This window comes from Carassius gibelio, chromosome B24 (assembly GCF_023724105.1).
Source record: "Carassius gibelio isolate Cgi1373 ecotype wild population from Czech Republic chromosome B24, carGib1.2-hapl.c, whole genome shotgun sequence".
NCBI classification, from domain to species: domain Eukaryota; kingdom Metazoa; phylum Chordata; class Actinopteri; order Cypriniformes; family Cyprinidae; genus Carassius; species Carassius gibelio.
The window spans coordinates 20,850,408-20,872,774 of NC_068419.1; the positions used below are offsets into that span (position 1 = coordinate 20,850,408).

At 36.6% G+C, this 22,367-nt stretch overlaps 1 protein-coding gene across 2 annotated transcripts in view; it reads right to left on the reverse strand.

Moving 5' to 3' along the window:
• The window catches only part of dipk2ab (divergent protein kinase domain 2Ab), a 42,591-nt gene that overhangs the window by 11,687 nt on the left and 8,537 nt on the right, over nt 1–22,367 (reverse strand). The window contains exon 2 of one of the 2 annotated variants that reach the window (XM_052596755.1): nt 18,141–19,020. The exons of the other annotated variant lie outside the window; for it this stretch is intronic. Coding sequence (XP_052452715.1) covers nt 18,141–18,794 — 654 coding nt within the window. The 5' untranslated portion in view covers nt 18,795–19,020. The remainder of the gene's footprint in view (nt 1–18,140; nt 19,021–22,367) is intronic. 2 annotated transcript variants of the gene reach the window in all.

Below are 22,367 nucleotides of genomic sequence, written 5' to 3' on the forward strand. Positions count from 1 at the left end.
GAGTGGGTGAGGTGAGACAGATGAGATGATAGTGGATGATTTAGTCTTTAAACAAAATGCAAAAGCTCCTGCTTGGCTATATGGAATTTTGAAAAGCCTGTTGACTTTGGCCATTTATCTAAGGTGATTTTAAAAGGTTTTTTTTTAAACATTGCTTGCAGATGTTTACTTTATTTAAACTTTGTCCTTTATTTTATTTTTATTTGACATCAAGGTTTATGCCGTGCCTCCAAGCTTTCTTATTTGTTTTGTAATAGATGTTCTATGTTTCTTATTTATATGGTTATATAATATACATGTACAGTATACTTAGCCTATATCCAGTTTTGTATACCTATAAGTTATTTGTTATTTTATATTAGGCATAGCCTGCCCTATATCATGGTGTATGTTTATTTGTTTTGTTAATTAAAGTTATGCTTTGCATGTAGGCTAAACTGAGTTTGACGTTGTATTTTGTTGCTGTATTCAAGCTATTGACGCTGAACTGCGGCTAATTCAAAAGTGAAAGTAATGCGCATAACGCTTTTAAGCAAATAAAAGCAAAGAAAAGCAAGGAAAAGAGGTCAAATTCAAACAAACTTTACGCCAAATTGCCGCTATTTGAAAGTGAAAGCATAATGTGCACGTTGCTTTAACAAGCCATTTAAAAGCGAAAGAAAGCGAGAAAAGAGGGAACAGGAAGGCCTTTTTTTAAAAAATAAAATGGCGCACACAAATATTTTGTCAATGTATTAGGGCTGGGATGAACGATTATTTTTTAAACAATTAATCTAGCGATTATTTTTTCGATGCATCGATTAATCTAACGATTAATTTTCCCAGACCGATTCGATTTTGATTATCTCCCCATTAATTGACTACTAACAATTTATACATGTTGATTTACATATCTGAATGAAAAAAAAAAACATGAATTCCTTAACATTGCAATATATGTTTATTGCTCTTAAAATTACAAAATAAAAGACTGACTAAGAATGCATTACTTTGCACTTGTATAGAGATAGCATTCAATAAAACCTTGAAGCCTTGAAAACACATAGCTTACTGAAACAAGCTTACTGAACACATAGGGCCTAGCTTACTGAAAAAAAGTTCTTTCAGATGAAAATAACAACAACTTGATGTCTAGCATTCAATAAAAAAGGTCACCCAAAATACTTGTTTAGAGCAATTGAAAGAATACAGTAACCAATGTAAACTTGAGGGCTTTAAGCTAATATAGAGAGTGCTTTTCCAAAAAAAAAATAATAAAAATAAAAATTAACAGTGGGAGCCAGCAGCCTGTCATAGAGAGAAAAAAAAAAAAAAACTTTGAAACTTTGGCGTTCCGCCCTTTTTCTGCCGTGTCTAATGATTTAGGTTAATATGCATGAGGGTGAGAGAGAGAGAGAGAGAGAGAGAGAGAGCAAGACAGAGCTCGTGTAGTTTGAAGACTGTGAGTGCGCGAGCGCGTGTGAAACTTTGGTGTTTCGCCCTTTTTCTATCGTGTTTAATTATTTTGATTAATATGCACAATGGAGAGAGAGAGCAAGAAGCGCTCGTGTTGTTTGAAGACTGTCAGTGCGCGCTCAGCCGGGGCTCTCTCTAGTACGCACCCTGTCAGGCGCAGCGGTCATTCTATTCTACATCACTCACCGATGAAATAAGGCTTTGACAGCCGCCCAAAAAAATAAAGATCAATGCAGAAAAACCCCTGGATTGGTTATATAATGTTGGACAGAATGTTGATCCGGCCATCGCGTATATTCAGCGCACATAAGGTAAACGTTTTGAAAAAGTTTTTTAGAGAAATAAAAACAGGTCGATGAATTGATGCGCATATTTTGCTTCGACTTATTTTTTGCGTAGTCCCAGCCCTACAATGTATATAAAATATAAATAGGTTCTTTTTTATAACCTAGATTAGGCCCTGTCCACACGGAGATGCATTTAGCTGTACACACATATATTTTTGTATCGTATAGGCGTTTCAACCACACAGATCGGCATTTTGATAGAGTGAAAACTATATTTTTTAAACCGAAGCCCAAAGTGTATAAACCTGAAAACGCCATGCTTGCATTTTCATGTGGACCGTGACTCTGTATATTTTCTGAAATGATAACGGCATCAACCTACGTAACTTTACAGCAACAAAAACATGAACAATCACTGAGCAAGTGTCATCTTGATGATCTTGCATTTTATAAATTTCTGCTCAGCCGTCATGCCACATGACTTCTTAATTGATTATTTATAATATTTTAACAAACCTGTTTCACGCTAATAATAAAATATTATCCCAAAGTACTCTTCTATTGAAGAATGTCATCTTTTTAGTCAGACTTTTAATTCATATTATCTAATCCAGGTGTGTCAAACTCAGTTCCTGGAGGGCCGGAGCTCTGCAGAGTTTTGTTCCAACCCTGCTTCAACACGCATACCATGTAGCCTTCAAATAAGCCTGAAAGACTTGATTAGTTGGATCAGGCGTGTTAAATTATGGTTGATTCTAAACTAAGCAGGGCTCCGGGCATCCAGGAAAAGATCCTGATCTAGATAGTCGCTCCAAAAAACATGTGTACAATTCTTTTATGTGCAATTTTTTTTTTTTTATAAATTAATACAAGTGGCATGTTATTGACTCATCAACCACATTTTTTTTCTTGTTCTACTTGACTTTGCTACACTGAAATAAAAATGCTGCATTACATGATGCAATCACAACCAATCAGACAACCTTTTGATACTGAATGTGTAAAAAAAAAAATAATAATAATTTTTTTTAAAAAGTCCACAAAATTGCAAAAATGCTAAATGTTCATAAACTCAACTGAATGAGGTCATGACAACAATGTAGCTCGCTGCTCTATGATCAGTCTTGTGACCCACAAACACATTGCGGTGCACTCATTACACAATAACAATGTGACTGTCCCTAATCATTTTTTTATTTTTTTATTTTTTTGACAACCTCATCCTTGTCGTCCTGTCCATCTGTCATTCTATCAGCGATGTACATGCAGAGGCTAGACAGCTATGAAGCTGCACTATTAAAGCCTTTGACTTTAGCTGCGGCTTCTAAGAAGGGACAGATGAGATAAGACTCAAACTATCAGGCCACGCTCCAGTTAGACCAACAAATCCAGGCAGTAAACAAAACACACACTCCCTCTAATCAGCACATAACCGTGCCAACAATTTCCACAAATCCAATTTGTTTCAAAGCAGTATAAAATGGAGTGTGCAATAATAACAATATTAGAACACTCTGATATTAGTAATTAGCGTAGAGGCAAAGCAGGAGTGGGCGAGAGGTCTGTGAGTAAGGCGGTCAATACTCTCTAAGAGGACTGGGTCAATCAACAGCCTCACAGAACTGCTCATTCCCAGCACACTTCCTGTGTGTGTTTGATCAGGGGCTCTCCAGAAAGAAGGGGTGGGGGGAATCCACGGAGAGGGGAGGAATACAGCTCGCAAACCTCAAAGAGAGGGATTTGAATGGAGAAACAGCAGGCCGATCGCTTTTGTGTTGGGCTTTGTTGAAGTCTTGCTCTGTTAATGAGGGTTAAGGGTGGCCTTTAGCAAAGAAGGACCTGCGTAAGGAGGCCCTAGGGCTGTTCGGCATCACATTTACGGCCGCTTTTATGTAGTTCATGCAGCAGCTGTCAGTCTGGAACTCAAAGACGGCTGAGTGGACTAGGACCAGTGTTAGAAAGAATTTTGGGTCAGTTGAGAGAATTGTCAAAAATTTGGGGATGGCACTCTATTGGAATATGCTTAACTCTTCCTGTCTACACTGACAGTATGACCAGAGTCAAAATGGTTAATGGTTATTGTTTTAGCATGTGTCAAACATGCAATATTTGTATAATTTATAAAAATATGAAAATAAAACAAAAATACAATACAATACAGTACAACCAGTGTTGGGTGCAACGCGTTACTGTAATTACATTACTTATCCACTGAAAAAGTAAGGGATTACTGCTCATTTTTAGGCAATTTAATTACAGTTACTTATAAAGTACTTGCATTACATACAGTAAATAATTTCAACAGTTTTTCAATATTGAAAATAATCAATATTGAATTTTGTATAACAGTTGTTTTAAAGCTAAAATGCTAAACTATTCTATGTTTGACTCAAATTGAAAGAATAAAGAGGCGAATTTCTATTAAGGTTTATAGGTATTTTAAGATGTAGTCTAATTAGCGATTTTAATAATTAAGTTACTTATTGAGTAACTGAGAGTAATTAGTAAAGTAATTTAAATACAATATTGATGATGTAATTAGTAATAGTAATTAATTACTTTTTGAAATAACTTTCCAAACACTGAACACAACACACACACACACACTACTTTTCAAAAAAGCTTTGACAAAAGAATGTATATTCAGCAAGGATACATCAAATTAAAGGTTACTGTAAGACAATTATAACCAATGATTCCTTTTTCATCCTGAAAAAAATAAATAAATAATAATAATTCCTGGTGACCCCTGCTCTATATTATATTTGTTAACTGTATTTTTTATCAAATCAATGCAGACATAATGAGCAGATAAGACTTCAAAAACATTGTCAAGTGAAAAAAAAAGTATAAAAAAAATAGTTCGAATTGTATTAATAGTAGCAGCTGTTAGAATGCCATTAAGTCTAAAATGACATTCTTGTAAATCTTATTCTTGCCACTGTCATGTTAGCACACGTATTTGTTCTCTCTTGAAAACTGTATATCTGAAAAACATACATTTTACAAAATATTTAGCATTAGTAAATTCCTAATTCCCCATTTTGGGTGATGTTATGGCCTCTTTAAATGTCTTTACAACATACATTTAAATATTTGATGATAATTCAGTAAAAGTTAAGCATTTCAGCATTTTAGCCCATCGAGAGCTGCCAACTCTACTTATTTGATGTTCCCCCAGTGCACTTAAAACTCTAATCCTGTATCCAGGAGTTATTAGCGTTACCGATGAGGCGTTGAAGTGGTAAAACAAATTGGAAGCTGGGGTCTCATTTAACGTTGACTAAACTTTAATATTAATAAAAAGAGGTGCTTGGGTGGAAATCTTTCCCTTTATCTCTCTTCATTTTTTTTTTTTTTTAAGAAGCATGTTTGTGTGTGTGTGTGTGTGTGCATGTGAGAGAGAGAGAGAGAGAGAGAGAGAGAGAGAGAGAGAGAGAGAGAGAGAGAGAGAGAGACAGAGAGAGAGAGAGAGAGAATCGGTGGCATTAAGAAGTGCTGAGGGAGCACAAGTCCACCTGAAGTGATACAGTGGCCGCTCAGAATGATCAGTGGGAAATTTGCATTCTTATTCACACAATAACCAGTGGCTTTCTCTCTCCACTGCAATTTGTTAAAAGGAACCATATTATATATTTGACTTTTTCCCCTTTAAATTCACTTGAATGTTTACCCAAGGTTTCTCATCAAAAAGGATTGGGCATGACTTTCATTACTCTTTGACATGTATCATTCTGAAATGAATCCTTGAAAGTAATCTGGTTCTTTTTGTTACTGTATCTATAAAACATCAATAAGTAAATGATCTCTGTTATGACTGATAAACACACACATAATTTAGTAAGAGCTATTTAATTATTTACTTTATACATAAACATGTTGAATCGAGCCCACATACATGCTTGCATACAGTATGCCTTGATTATTTCAATGGGTTCTGAAAGGTGCATCTCAAAATGATAATTACCAATTCAAATCTTGTAAAACCAATAGAAATGCCAATCAAATTAGATTGAAAAACAAATAAAACAAAAAAACAGTCTTGTTATTAACAGTAACCAATATGCACAACAGCAATATGAGGTATTAACTATTTGTGACCCTGGACCACAAAACTAATCTTAAGTGTCATTTTTTCCAAAATTGAGATTTATAAATAAGCTTTCCATTAATTTTATTAGGCTCAGACAATATTTGTCCGAGATACAACTATTTGAAAATCTGGAATCAGAGGGTGTAAAAAATAAAAAAAATAAAATAAAATTGAAATGTTTATAAAAATATAACAATGTATATTACTCATCAAAAATTACGTTTTGATATGTTTACGGTAGGAAATTTACAAAATATCTTCATGGAACATGATCTTTACTTAATATCCTAATGATTTTTGGCATAAAAGAAAAATCTATAAATTTTGACCCATACGTTTTATTGGCTATTGCTAAAAATATACCCCAGTGACTTAAGATTTTGTGACATTTGTGACTTGTCTGAAGTTTATTTTGGCTAAATGTCATACCTATATAATAAATCAATATCAAAAATGGTCAAATCGGGAGGTTGAAAGAAAAAATAAAAGGAGAGAGAACAGAGTGAGACAGAAACCGTGTGTCCAGCAGATCTCTAGAGAATCTCACCCTGCTGAAAATGAAACAGCCTTAGACAAATGGCTTTCCTCCAGAGGAGAGGATGAAAAGCGTGAACCTGCAGTTTTTACAATGTCATGCCCTTCCAAACAGCATCTTGCATGAGAGCAGCTCTGTTGTTTGCAAGAGTGGAACTTTGGGTCGGATAACAATTTGGTAACACTATTGTTGATCAACGTGATTTTTGCAATCTTACCCCGTAAAGATTAAAAAATGTCTACAAATTGGGTTTCTTTGAAAGGTTTTGCCAGAGAACTGTAATTTGAACTAACATACAGAGATAGTATATCCCAAATATTATTTATTTTATTTTTTTATATAATTTAATTTGTGCTTCAGAGTTCTTTTTCCATAGTTCGTAACATTTATTTATTTTCTCATCTGTAAATTCACAGGAGTATTTCCATTTTTCAAAAAGGTTTATCCTGACAGTAAGCAAGACCCTATTAAACAAAGACTTCATAATATCACTGAGAGCATAATGTGCTTCAACCACAGAGCGCAACAGAGAAAGGAAGCATAATAAACTAAAATATGAATTTTTATAAAATATTTGTTAAGGTTTCAAATTTACTACATTTCATTTAAATTTTGCATGTAATGTATTTTTAAATTCAAGTACATTTTCTAAATGTATACCATTATTTCAATAATGATTTGTTAATACTTTAATATTTTATCTGAATGATAGTATTAAAAGAAACACATGAGTATTTTAATTATATTTTAGTTGAGAATCATCCCTCAATCCACTGTTCAATACATACACAATATTCTGCATTTAATAAACTTTGTTAAACAAGGGAACTGCTGGGCAGCTACTGTAGATGTAGAATCCACAGCACCTATAAAATATGATTGGCTCTCATGAGAGAATCTGGTATCTTTAATTTAGTCAGATATGTTTAGAGAGTGTGCTCTGAAGATCTAGATGGCCCTATGGTATGTGACTAATATGCCTTTTAATTATTCCGTATGAAATGCAAATATAGGTAAAAATGTCAAAGGTGAAATTGGCTGGAAATATGCGCTGATGTTTAATTTAACAGCATGGCATAAATCCATTAAGCAGATGTTCTGGTTAGTGCTTCATCTTGTCCTGTACTAGATCAATCACAGAATTAATTTGTTTGCCCAGTAAAATTTCCATTACAAACTGCTTGTTGTTGACTTGTCTGATTGTCTTGTAGCACTGCTCTCCTGTCAGCCAACACCTGCTTATCCGTTAAACAACCGTAACCAATAATATAGTATTTTATTGTTCTAGTTTAAACATCTTCCAATGTCAGCCAGAGTTTTTTTTTTTTTTTTTTTTTAAACCCACTTGCATAATTGCTATTGGTGCCAATAGCAGATCTCTGCTGGTGCAAAACTATCTGAAAACAAGTGCCCAATATATTGATATCACAGCAGAGTACCATCAATATAAGCTTTGCATACCCAAACCATTTGAGAGAATGACCTCATGGACAAACTAAATATTAACATTACTATCATTAAGTCATTTGAAGTGTACAATAAAGCTTACATTAAAAAAAAAATGTTGGAAGCACGTGTAACTCTGTCAATTATTTATTTGCGATACTATGGTAATTGTTTGCAAATCTAGGAAAAACATGCAAGAGCAAACTAATCAAAGTGAACATTTCTAAAGAGTTGAACTGTTCCATTTGTTTTCCCTATGCTTGACCAGTTTTACGTGTGGTGTTTCTTATGTATTGTATCTATTAAGTCACCACTTGTAACTTCCAGATTATTTAATGGCCTTTTCCCCCACATTATCAAGTATATTATAATGGATACAAATTTAACATTAGAGTTTTACCTATTATTATTATTACATTACATTTTTATATTGGTTTGTTAGTATCCATCCAAATTGTAATAATTTTAAATACTTCCAAATCCCCAAGTCAAAATCTGCCATAGGTATTCAGTTCTTGGAGAAATTTGTTTTTGAGCCAAATATGGCTTTAGAGCCACAGGAAAAATACATTAGGTGATTATCTGATAAAAAGAAACAAAGGAACTGGTAAAACATCCATTATAATATAATGGAAGTTTAATGGCATTGCTTAAAGAACATGTACACACAATTACTTCCAATGGCCATCAATGCAGAAATATTCCATCAGAAGTGCAGTTTACAGCATTTTCCAGGCTGGCATACGATCGGGATACGTTTTAGAATTAGGGACTCTGTTACCTTGGCATCCAGATGTGTGCATTTAGCCAAATAGATGTTAACTTCAGCCCTAAACATTCTCATTACAGACAACAGTAATCAGCAGTCATCCCTCCCAGTGTTTCACGTGTAACCGTCACTAACGCCCCTCTCATGTAAAACGCTCTCCCAGGGTGTGGTGAAATTCTCTGCATTTTCTCCAGTCGTCAATCCCTGACAAACATGTCAGGACAAAGCATCTACAACGGATTCATAAGAAGAGAGAGTGACAAAGTGCTACAGTAAATGTTATATAGAAAAAGCCTATGAAAAGACAATTTAAAGGGCTGTTGAGGAAGAACTAAATGCAAGTTGTTTTGTTCTTCACATTAAGCGACTGCCCTTTTTCCTCAAACCCCGTCATTGACCTACAGTCCGCCACGCAGGCGTGGAAGCAGAACAGCCCCCATCTGGCATTTTGCTTGGCCATTAAATTTTAAAACAGAGTCAGTCTACAGAGAGAACTCGTCCCTGCGGGGTGCCGTGCTTATTCTACAACTTGGCAGACTTCTCTCCACCCCTTCCCCCAAAATCTCCTCTGCATCCCATCCCAGATTACAGACCACCAATCCACCATCTGAGGACAAAAACGAGTGGAGTGAAGGAAAGCTGAAGGTTTTGCTCTGTATGCTCAGTCTACTGGTCTATTTTTGAACAAGCACAGACAACTATTTTTTTTTCAAAGAGATATTTATCTTTCTCTAACTATACTTTAAAATTATACTGTAATAACACTGATTATTAATATTTTAGTATAATGGCAAAAAAATTAACTGCGCGAACTAACATTTTTTTTTTTTTTTTTTTTTTTACTTATAGTATTTACTGCATTTCCTTTAATTTATAATTTTTGTCTGAAATGGGTTATTTTAAATTCTGTATTACATGAATGAATCTGCTAGGTGGCAGCTGCATTACATGTGGCCATTACTGTATTAAAGTAATGAGATTTTTATTTATTTGGAAATACAGACATAAAGAGAATAATTTGTTGGATAAATGTGCTAATTTTGAATGACAGTAGGCAAAAAAAAAAGAGTTCTAAAAAGAAAATAAGTAGACAGAAAGAACATAGGATGCTAGTGTTTTTTTTCTTTTTAAATAAAACATGTATTTAGAAAAGAAACAGAATAGAGGGTCATATAAAAATAAAGATAAAATTAGAATTAGCATTACAATAGAGAGTTCCAGAGTTAGAGGGTTAAATAAAGATGAAAGAGATGCATTTTTAGATGTTTCTTAAAAAAAAAAATAATAAGGACTCAGCTGCTTAGATTGAGTTGGGCAGGTAATTCCACAAGGATTGAACAGTTAATGTAAAAGTCCATGAAAGGTTTCAATACAAGCACTTCAGTCAAATGTACGTTATGCAATATATCAAACTCAACCCATGGTAACAGTTTAAGGGTGTACTAACAATTGGCATTTTGATCCATGCCCGAGTGCGTTTGACTTCCAAAGTCCGGTTCGTTTGACTAGTGGGAGCACTCCATGCTGCGCTCGGGCGCGGTTCGTTTAGCCGGCCCCAGCACGGTTGGAAAAGGTGGGCCAGAGCACAGGTCGGTTGGGCTCGGGCGTGGTACGCATGCAGTGTTAGCGCTAACCGCGCCGGAGCATGGAACAGATACTATTTTGTTTGCACTACTGTCATCATTATGACCGCAAACATATTCTATTAGGCCTATTACTACTACACTACACTTTTCAATAAATGTAATTAAATCAAGTATATTTAGGCTTATAATGGCTCTGGTTCTTACATTGTTGATGAACCAGAAATGTAGTTTGCGGGGAAAGCTCTCGTAAAGCTGCAAATTATTTGATTTACCTCAGCTGTCTCCGTAATAATTTTTTGATTGGCCTAGGCTACATACAAAAGAAAATCAATGAAGGCATAACTTATAAATTAATTATTGTTAATTATTCGGCACAATATTAGGCCCAATCTCGATTCTATTTTATACCCCTTCCCCTAAGGATTGGGACACCACTACTATGCTGTCACACATCATCCTTCGTCGTCTAGCTCTTACAAAACACACATATAATGGTGTGCTGGTGTGCATTAGAGCCTTTAATTATGGTTCTGTATTAATGAGCTGCTTACTGACACACACACATATTGGAAATCTCGCAGCACACAAATGATTAATTTTCGTTAAAATCTTTATTCATGCCAAAAAAGCTTACATATAAGCGTCTTTTTGTTCGCTGTAACAGCCAGGTTGCCGAGATAATTCATACCCCTTTGTTTGAAGTGTGGTCCCAAAGCCCTTCCCCTTACCCCTTCACGTGAACGCGCGAAACGGAGGGGTAGGGGAAAGGGGAAGGGCTGAGGGGTAGAATTGGGATTGGGCTTTAGTGAAAGTGGGTTTCTCCGTTATCTCATACAAGATGTAAATGTCCCCGGCACGGAAAGTTTAGTGCAAGTGTGAATGCAGGCCAACGGGGAAGTGGAGAGGAGGGATAATCGCGCTCGGTTCAAGTGAACCTAGTGTGAGTACTAGGGCTGGGTATTGATTCAGTTGTCACGATTCGATTTTGATTCACAAGCTCTCGATTCAATATCTATTTTTTTGAGTTTTACTACAAATGCAATTTAAATTAAAAATAAAATAAAATAAAAACTAACAGTAAACATTGTTTACAAATGCTAAATTTATAAAAAGAAATTAAGAGCCACAGGCCTGTATTTTAAACCTTTTTTTTTTTTTTTATTGGGTGGTTTTTTTAAACAATAATAGGACCATATAATATGTTCTTCTGAATTTTTCTGGTAATCAATTTAATTTATCCTAATCAAATGAAAAACCCTTGTTTTATTGGCAAAGTGCTGCACAACAAAGATTTACTGTTAAGGTTAAAAAGAAAACAAAGATTCATTAATATGTATCATTAGTAGTAGCATTCTTGTTACACAACATAATAATATATTTTTGACAGTTTCTTCACATTAAAATAAACTTATTTTGAAGGGTTGCCGTGAGAAACCTGCACCTGCTGAGTATGTGATATGATGGTAGTTTTGTCAAATTAAAGAATAAAATGCAAATGAAGTGACTTTCAGAGCAGCTGGAGATGAAATTTGTGTATTCCTTTCATATCATCATAGTGAGACAACAGAGGTTGAAACCACCGCAAGCATTGTCCATGCTTGTGTAAAATGTGCATTGCACCATCCACCATTCATTAATTGCAGAAATGATGGCGCCATTACGCGTGATGTCAAATGCTTCCGAATTTTTGTAGTTTTACTATCGAATTTTACCTGAGCACTGAAAATCACGCTTTGTTCTTTGCGAGCAAAAGGGAAAAATGCATACTGATGTACATTTTCAGGTAATAACTTCTCATAGTCACACAGCCTATTAGGAGCTATAAATACTATTAAAATGTGAAAATTAACCTGCGCTAGTCTACGGATACACACGCGAATTCTGCACATACTAGGCACTTCAGATAAAAGCTTCAGCAATCTATCAGAGCTTGTCAATGTCAAAATGACTGAAATGGCAAATCAAATCAAAGTAGGTGGGGTTTAGTGTTGACAGAAGCAGAGCGCAAAGCGTCAGTTTAACGTTAAAGAGAGCGAGGTGAGATGAAGCTGCAAATCATTTAATATTAATCAACTTTTAATAATACATTTTATGATAGAAATGTTAAATGACAGACAGCTATATCCAGTGGTGAAAAATTCTCAAATATGGTCATTTTGAGAGAGAGAGAGAGAGAGAGAGGGAGAGAGGGAGAGAGATGTGTAAACTGTCTGCATCTGTCTCTCTCAACAAACAATTTTGCCTCCATGTTGTTAAGAAATATAATGAAGCGATTCAGTATCGATAAATAAAAGGATGAATGTTACTTTTTGCACAGCGCAATCTCAGATTTCTGTGTGCAAATGGAGTGTTAATGTGTATTTGCGCACGCACATCAATTAAAGCAGCGCATGATTAAACTATTTTAATGCATTGGCCTTGTCACACACAAACACATGGCACACTGAGTATCTGTTATTCACATTTTTTTAAATTTTAAACTATTTTTTTAAATAAATATTCAGAAAATAATTGCATCAAATCTTTTTTTTTTCTTTTTTTGTATCATTTAAATGTGTATGTATTGTATACAGAATACATTAAAGGGGGGACGCACTAACAAGGAGGCAGAGATATTTTAAGCAGTTTTACTCACTGCCTGCAGTTCCAACACACGATCGTGACCCTTTTTCGTTGGGATTGCATCATCCTTACGAAATAAACGATACGCAAATCCGTTGTCAAACTGGGCCTTGTTTGTAAAACAAGCATCTTCGAAATGCAGGGAACAAACAAAAACACTTGCACAACTCCGTTGATGCTCTGTAAAAATAAACTCCATCCACTGGTCCCTTAATGCTGTTTTTTTTTTTGGTAATCTGTGCAGGGTTGACTTGCCCTGGCAACCAAAAACACACTTCTTTTGTGACTTTTCGCGACGCTCTCACTCTGTTCAGTGAATCGCTCTGATCAGTGAAATGTCTGTGTGCTCAGCCTCGCTATACGGGAGCGCGCGCTCTTCCGGCAGAAGTGCCCTTAGGATCCATATAAGGAAATTCCGCTCCATCTAATGTCACACAGAGCCATACTCGAAAAAAAAAAAACTTTCCGAAACTTGTGACAAACCGGAAGGAGTATTTTTGGAACAGAAATACTCCTTCAAACGTACAACTTAATTTTTGAAACTTTGTCCATGTTTAGCATGGGAATCCAACTCTTTAACAGTGTAAAAAAATTAAGTATGCATGAAATAGCATTTCACCCCCCCTTTAAAACGGGGGCACTGTGGTTAACCAGAAAAACAAAAAATGGCCCGTCATGCTGAAAAAGTTGCCGACCCCTGCTTTAAAAGTAGCCCACTTCTTAAAAAAGAAAAAAAAGTCTTGGCAACCCTGCATCCAAGAAGAGCTGCCAGAGTCAGATTTGACAGATCTCAGGTGAGAATAAGAAAAGATGACTGACAAAGACCATGCTGGAGTATTTGCTGCTCAACAGATCCTGAACTTATTGACAAATATATCTGATCTTGTTTGATGTGTCCCCTTTACACAGAGTACGTGTGATCACGAAATCACAAGTAAAAGTGAACAGCGCGAAACACTCATTCAAAAGAGATTTAAATACTCCACATACTGAGAGGGACTCCCTATGGTGTTAAAAAATCATATATATTATAATGTTTAAAGGAGTGGACACAAAAATTGTGGGAGCATAACATGTTGCGGTAGCAGGAGGCAACGGTCAGAGATTCAGTGGAAGCGAGATTTAGAAAACAATCAAATCCCATTGGCCGATTAAGAAAGGTCCAAAAAGAAGACATATCTGGAAAAAAAAGAGGATGTATGTTTACCCTAACTTCAGACATCCAAGTTCTTTTTTTTTTTTCTCTTCACTAAAATTAAGCTGAGTCTGAATTTCAGAAATACATTATGTCTCACAGTGTCAACCGATATGTGTGCACTTAAGCAAAAAAATGCCTTAGCGGTACTACATAAAATGATGTAAAAACAAGTTATGTATTACAACTTAATTTTTCATCTAAAATTTGAATAGGTCAAGTTATGAAACACCTATGAGATACACTTGCAAAATAGCTGAGGTGGTGAGCAGACGTCTGTTTCTCATTGTGTGGTTGGACCACCATACACTTGACTGACTACATCTCCTTTTAGAAAGTGTGAGTTTTATTAGCTTACAGGATTGCATAAGTGTGGGAGGCACCAGTGACCACCAGAGCAGAAAAATAACTTGGCATTCATTTTCTGCAAGGCCATCATCCTTGAACCAAAACAGCCACCAAACTTGAAAAATAAACATTTAGAAGCAAAAAAAAGTATTCACAAATTATTCAAGTACAAGACTGTGTGCTTATGAAATCTGACTCATCTCATAAAGCAGCACACATGATGCTTTCTGCACGATGCTCTTAAACCAGGTTGTCTTTTTACTGAATTACCGCTACCGCTAGAGGAAACCGAAGCAGTTACAGTGATTTTTGTTGTTGTTCACTAACTTCATTCTGCGCTAAAGGGGTAAGAAAATAAGCTTAATGCAAGATATATTTTCTGAAAAGAAGTCTTAATATCTAATGCAATTTTGCTCCTCTTGTAAATGTAAATCTTATTCAGTGTTTAAATTACCTAACATAAGCTACCTAGCCTGCAAAAACTCATAACGAAGAAAAAAAAAACCTTGCAGCTTACAAAGACACATATATCAGTGTTTAAAAATGAACTTCTCTATGAAGAATCTGAATGGGATTATTACCAAACTCTTTTGGTCTACACTACACATTCAGCAAACAATGTGCAAATGCAGTGGCTTAACCATCATCTGCTAATTGGCAACTGACTGGCTGTGTTTGAAACCCTTTACCCCAGTTTTTATTTTACTTCATCAAAACCCTGCCTTCATCTGACTCCACAATCCAGGGGGGAGCTTTCAGAAGTACCGTTTTGCCATTTTTTCTCCAGCTGAACTCACAAACTATGTCAGGTGCAGGGAGGAGCATCTCGACAAGCAACGATTCTGGAGGCAAGCACTGCACCCTTGACTGCGTTAACCCCACAGGCCTGTCATGTCTTGTTGTCAAGCTGGCTGAGCAGGCAGAGCCTATGCTAAGGCGGGGGCTGTTAACAAAGTACAGTGCTCCTGGCTAAATTTGTGCAAGGTCACCTGAACCAGCCACTACATCTGTCGAACAATGACCTCATGCATCACAGCTTCACAGTCAAAAGATAAAATGCAGGGAACACGAAATTCATGAAAGTGTGAATTAATAACCATCTCTGCAAAGAATTTGGGTCACTCAAGAAATCAGCTAAGAACAAAGCATAAGGCTGCTTTAAAGGTTAAAATCTGGCTGCTTGAAAGAGGAAAATTGTACGGTTTATGTGAACAGTGAAAAATAAAAACAACGGTTGGCTTCAGCATTTCATGGCAGGATTGTGGGCTGATTCATTATTTCTGGCCATCATATTGCTTTCTAAAAATATTTATTCCTTTAGGACGGATTGCTTTCCATGTGACTTGCAGCACCGTGAATTCAGTGGACAGAAAAGGGGAGCGTGTTGTGGGCCAACCTTACAACAGCACTGAGAATTGGTTTCCACTGACAAAAACAGGCCAGTTTTCTCACACAGCTGAGAGGAAGGGCTGCTTTCCTGCCAGAAACCTCACAGTAGATTGGAAACTGAAGCAGCGGTGAATAGCGTCATGGTATTTTACAGAAATACGGAGTAAAAGGAGTGGGAGTGAGAAGTTTTTTTGAGCGAAAAACTAGTTCTGCTTGAATTCATTCTAAGAAAACGAGGTGATTATGGATGGCTTAATTACAGTACAAAAATATGCACAACAAAGAGAGGGGTACCAGAAAGCAGTATAACATTGCTATGTTAAACTGACTTTCCACAGCAGTACTCTGGCTTTTTTTTTTTTTTTTTTTTTGGACTTGTAAGGATGTTCATTTTGTGGTATTCTTTAAAGTACCTTATAAAAACACAAGCGGTAAATAATACTATATATGCACGGTGTAGGTATGTTACTACATGTTGTAGAAACATGGCAATATCTTGGCTGCTTAAAACAATTTGTGTACTATAGCATTCCTATTACCAAGGACCTTATTAAATTAGCAATGCAGCACAACAAACAATTTACATTGATGTTTGTTTATAAATTGCATTTAAACAAGCTTAACCACCAAAATGAGGTAATAATCAAACACACACTCATAAACTTGATTTTTTTAATCCTACAATATGCAGGTCTGTGAAGCCCCAGAGACTAGTTTCTAATTTTATTCAGTGATTGTAGTGAACACTTCTATGTTTAATGCAGGCACACTAGCTGAATGTACATACATCAAAATATTTCTCACATAAATAGTTCCAATGCAGTAGTTGCTTTTCATTAGTAGCGTTTAAAGAATTAAAGTACTTTTTTAGGAGTAGATTTCCTGTAGTTTAGCAACTCTGAAATTGAAACAAATTCAAACAAAAGAAGCTTCTTCAAACGTATCTGTATGAACGATTAAACCTATGCTAATTATGATCTGATACATCACTGTAGCACTGCAGTAGTTTCTAGCACTGCAAGGTTCACAACAAAGAAAATCTATCGTTATAAAACTACAAGAAAATCTTTCCTGAATTGGTATACACTAAGCACTAGATGCCATCAATTCTTTATGAATTGGTGCACAACCACTCATTCTTTCTGTTCCTGAACTATTACAGGTTGTTTTTTGGGGGAGGGTTTTTTTTTTTAAGGAACAGCCAAAAGGCACTAAACTACCCCTTCAGGGTCTCCCGGGAAGCTCCTCTGGTGCTCAGAGTTCAGGTTATCCAGAGTACTCCCAGGGGAAGGCATTTCCCATGCCAATGGTTCACAAGTTCAGAACAGAATGAACTATTTATGAGCACTGAAAAACATGCAGGAACAGCTCAAAGAGAATAATGATAGGCAGAATCACAGACAGACGGAAGGAGAAGAGGTCCTGGAAGTGGACAGGAGGATTGGATAATAAATCACAGGGCACTTTGAACTGATATGTAATGGCGTTACAAACTTTTTCTGGATAGCAGAAAGAGACGCACTGCAGAAAAAGCAACAGAGAGTGAAAAACAAATAGAGAGACAAAAGAGGAGGGTGCCAAATGACAGGGACCACACACAACTAATCAGATTTTATAGATTGGGTTCACCTCCCCTTTGTTTAGCAAATGCCAGAGGGTGTCAGGACCTTGTGATAGATTAGAGGTCAGTAAGACACCAAATGTCTTCAAAGGGCTTGTGTTCTTTTGTTATTCTGGGCATTTACCAGCTACGGTCAAGGACAAGTGAAATTGAAATCGATTGTCCAATTGTAAATCAGTATTGAAAATTGGTCAGATAGTGGCACTTATTAACATTGCCATGTCAAGATGGCAAGTAGCATGGTATGTCAGGAGAAAATACACTGATGTGAATACAAAAACAGTACAGTGTCTGTGAGATACATTATAACTGTACTGATAGGGAACCAGCATGTTCTGTAATGCAGCTTTTGCAATATCTTCAATCTCAGCATGGTTTAAGAAATAAAATCGTAATGACCATAACATTTTTAAATCATTAAAAAAAATCTATTAAGGCATAAAAAAAATCCATCAGCTTTGGCCTATAGGGCTGCAATTAAACACTTTCCAATTGAGGTCCTTCAAGATTACTGGGGCAAGATTTCAAACTCGAGAATTGTGGCTTGCAAACTACGCAGCCAGGAATGGAAACAGAGAGGCAGGGAAAGTAGCACAACCTATAATTTACAGAGGCATTTTTTAGCCTATTTGCAGCCCACCAAACTGACAGGTTCTATTCCACTGGAGGAATTATCAAGGGCAATTCAAGAGCATACGTTATGATCTGGCTTTTATAAACCAGACGATATATTACAGGCTCAGGGAGTCTGTCAGAGAGAGGTGGGTTAGTAGACAACATAAAAAAAGTTCTACCTGAAGCACTAAGGGTTCTGGATTGAAAGCCAAGGTCATCAGCAGCTGCATCCTTTCTGTGTCCTTAAGGTTCTTGAGAAGGAAGCTTCCAGAGTCCTTTGTCTCAGCATACCTCCTGACTATTCTGTCCAGCAGTCTTTGGGACGGACACTGAACAAGGTCTGACCAGCCTTCCACAACGTCTGGGGTTAGGAGTCTGACGTCCCCATTAAGTCGGGCAAACTCAGTCTTGTATATGGCCTGGATAAGATCGCAACGAGGTCGACCCGTTGCCCGCTTGCAGATCTTCTGGTCAATATCAGTAAGCTCTTGATTGGAGCCCAAACGCTTGAGTACAATCCTCCGCGTACCCTCGCGAGGCTCCCCGTACTGGGCAAAAAAAACGTTTTTCACATTGAAGACATCCAGGAAGCGAAGGCGACCCCATGTCTCGAAGGATATTTGTCCATTCATGAACTTGCGACACCAACTGGTGCCAAAGCAGGCTGGGCACTTGTTGAGGTTGATGAACCTTCGGTCAGTGAGTTCATTCTTTTGGAAAGAGGCGAAGAGGTTGTGTGTGTTCATCAGCAGGATGACAAACAATCCAATGACAAAGAGAAGCTTCAGACACCGGTACAAACGGCCAAGCTTGAGTGGGAGGAAGCGCAGCATGTTCGTGCACTAGCCAGGAGGGGCAGGGGTAAAGGGTAAAGGGGGAAAGGGCAATGAATAGTGTTAAGGACAGGACTCAATGGATCTCCATCACTAGTGCTGACTTATCACCTGGAGTTCCCATAGGGGTAAAATCTAGCAGACTCCCCCATTGCAAGTGTTTGATGGGCTAAGACATTCTTTCATTGCTCTGGAGTGCACAGTGCTGATGCATATACTAGCTGGCCTGCAAAAAAGCACACACAAAAAAAGAACAAACATATATTAAGTTGCAGCATGGAACAAAGAGCATGCCATTTTCCTATTACGGACTTCACACTTTTTGAACAGCTACTTTCCATTTCTTCCAATCTGAAATGTATTCTTTCCCAGGGTAAAAACCTCTAAGCACAACCAAGAATGTGTGTTGTTTTGAAATGTTTAACAAATTGGAAATGTTCAGGTCATTTGAGCGAATGCATTGCTTTCCGAACTGTAACGAGATGGATTACAGCCAGACCAATAAACGGCGAGACACACTACCAGACTGTGCTGGCTCATATTTCCCTCAAAATAGCTCCTTACAACTACAGATTAAAAAAAAAAAAAGAGAGAAAGTTAATTTAAAAAAAGTGAGTGTTTTTAAAACTGAGCAAACATTAAGGAAAATGCGGCACCTCTGAAACAAAGTATGTGATGGAAACAGTTTACCACACTGCTGGTCAATAAATAAAAGCAAATGATCTGTGATTATTTCCATCACCTGGAGAGAAAATTAGGCTCTTTCTTCTTTCAAATGGATGCACTCCTCTGTGTATTACCAGAGGAGTCACGGTGAATGTAGTTTAACCTTTGATCAGAGTTGCCCTGGAAAGTTTTAATCTTTCTTTGAAGTTTCCCCTTTGAAAAAGCTTGGTGTCACTAAGGTAATTTGGGGAGGTGAAACAGCGCCATACAGAGCACCATTTCAATATATCTGACACAGGAGTGTCACTGATACAGATGAAGCACATCAGCAGTAATGCAAATAAGGCATATGAGGCAGACACATGCAAGTAGTACAAAATTCTTTATATGGCCGCTTACCATGCAAATGGGCCATTTTCAATTAAAGCTCATTACACCATGCCTATTACAAATGATGGTTTTCGAGAGCTGTGCTCATTAGTAGACGAGTCAGTGTGATTAGCTAGCATGTTGATTAATTTCTTTGCATTTTAATTGACCTAGGGAGATCCGAGTTGCTGGGGGGTTGTGGAAGAGAGAATCCACACCACAAATTATAAGTTATATCAGTCCTGCAAAGCCCTTATTTGACAGTGGTGTTAAACGGCAAATCTCACTATACCATGTCCTAATCATATTTCACGTCCAGAAAAAAAAAAAAAAAAAAAAAGATAATTATATTTGGAATATTTTTAGGACCATTAAGAGTTGGTTTTTGACAGCTGACAATTAAGAACATTTTCCCTACAAATCTGCACTGCCAAGATTCTCAACTTTTTTTTGCAATTCTCATTAGATTCTCATTAAAAGTTAATGTAACACCAATCAATACAAAAGTTATACTGCCAACGTGAAACATCCTAATGGTCCTAAAAATAAGCTACATTTTGATAAAGCAAAATACTACATATACACATTACACTTAAAGATCCCATGAAATTATCTGACAAGCACAATTTTCTTTCCTGTGCTGAATGGGACATATTGAAGCCCATAGACTTTAATATGTCATAGTTATGAATGAAAAGTACAATCATGTGTTTTGGACATACAACATGGTTTTGTATGTTCCGTGTGTAAGAACATAAGCTAGATATAACTGCAGTCTTAAAATAACACTCCACTTTTTTTTTTTTTTTTTTTTTTATAAATAGCCTCATTTTCCAACTCCCCTAGAGTTAAACAGTTGATTTTCTGTATTTGAATCCATTTAGCCTATCTCCGGGTCTGGCGGTAGCATTTTTAGCTTAGCTTAGCATGAACCAATGAATCTGATTAGACCATTGCATCTTGCTCAAAAATGAGCAAAGAGTTATATATATTTACTATTTTAAACTAGGCTCTTCTGTAGTGACATTGAGCACTAAGACAGACAGAAAATGAAAAGTTTTGATTTTCTAGGACAAAAACATAACTGTAGGAAAAGACTGATTTCTAGTTCATAAATATAAAAGCAATATTAAGGGGATACTGAAAATGGTCATGTTGTTCCAAACCTTTAAAGCTTTGTTTGTCTTCAGATCACAAAATCACATGTGACTGTCCCATAGACTGCCAAGTAACACTATAAAGGTCCAGAAAAGTATAAAAGACATCAGAATAGTCCATCTGCCATCTGACTATGTCTTCCATACTTTCTGGACTCATCTGCAATCAGTGTTTCAACTGTAACTATATGAAGTGACGAAAATACTATTTGTATGTGAAGAAGACTAAAATAACGACTTTATTCAACAATTCGTCTACTCGGTCTCTCCGCATCCCAGTGGCACCATTTTGGAGAATATCCACTGTACGCAAGCAGTGTATAGCCGGAGATTGTTCCGAAGACAAACAAAGATTTTTATGAATTTGGAACGACAGGTGGTAAAGTGATAAATTAAAGAAATTTTCATTTTGGGGTGGAGTAACCCCTTTAAGGTTTGAACATTTGGGAAATAACTCATTTGGAATGCAGCAAAAGGAAGAGGGCTAACACAGACCTTGATAAGAAGAACGTGCATAATGTCTATTACAGAGGACTAGATTTACTGAACATTCATAAAACAACTGAACACGATATGATCTCTGTGTGCCATTTAACAGAATGACATCCCGGTTTTTCACTCACTGAGCAGAGACAAAGATAAACTGTGCACATTTCTCTTCAGGAAAAAAATGAGGCAGTCAAGAAAAGCCTTGGTCGACGTGATGCACTGCCGTTGGTTTGAGTACAGACTGGCAGAGCGAAAGCAAACAAGCTTCACTGCACGCGCTGCCTGATTCACACCGCACCAGATTAAGGAGTTCTCGCTCCAGCAATCAGGTCCATGTCCACCCACAGTCACGGAAACTCAATCATAATATTTCAGGATGCAGGGGCCTCTTTTAAATGAATGACATGTTGAAAGGTTTGGTGGGTAAAACGAAAGCATTTTGCAAAGGCTCCTGCTGGTTCTTTCACTTTGACATTTATAGGGCTCATTTCAAACTTCAGTAGGATAAGCCTGTAGGGGTATGATTCAGATCAAGACTCACGCAAACCAAAAATGACAGCAGAATTAGATTTTACTTTTCTCAAACATCCTTACAAGCCCTTCCAAAAGATTTAAGTCACCCTGGTAAATGATCAGCTTCTCATATTTCAAGCTAAAAGCCTTTAACACGCAAGAACAATAATCCCAAACTTCCCCAGGGGATTCTTCTTATTTTGATTTGTTAAACCCAAAAAACTAAAGTTGCAAATTAAAAAAAAAGAACGAAATACAATAAATGAATACATATATTTCACTTTCATTACTTTAATAATTGCATGTTAGTCCAAATGTGTGTAATTGACACATTAACTCTTGATGTATAAAGTGTCCAGCTTCTTAGCACTTTATTCTA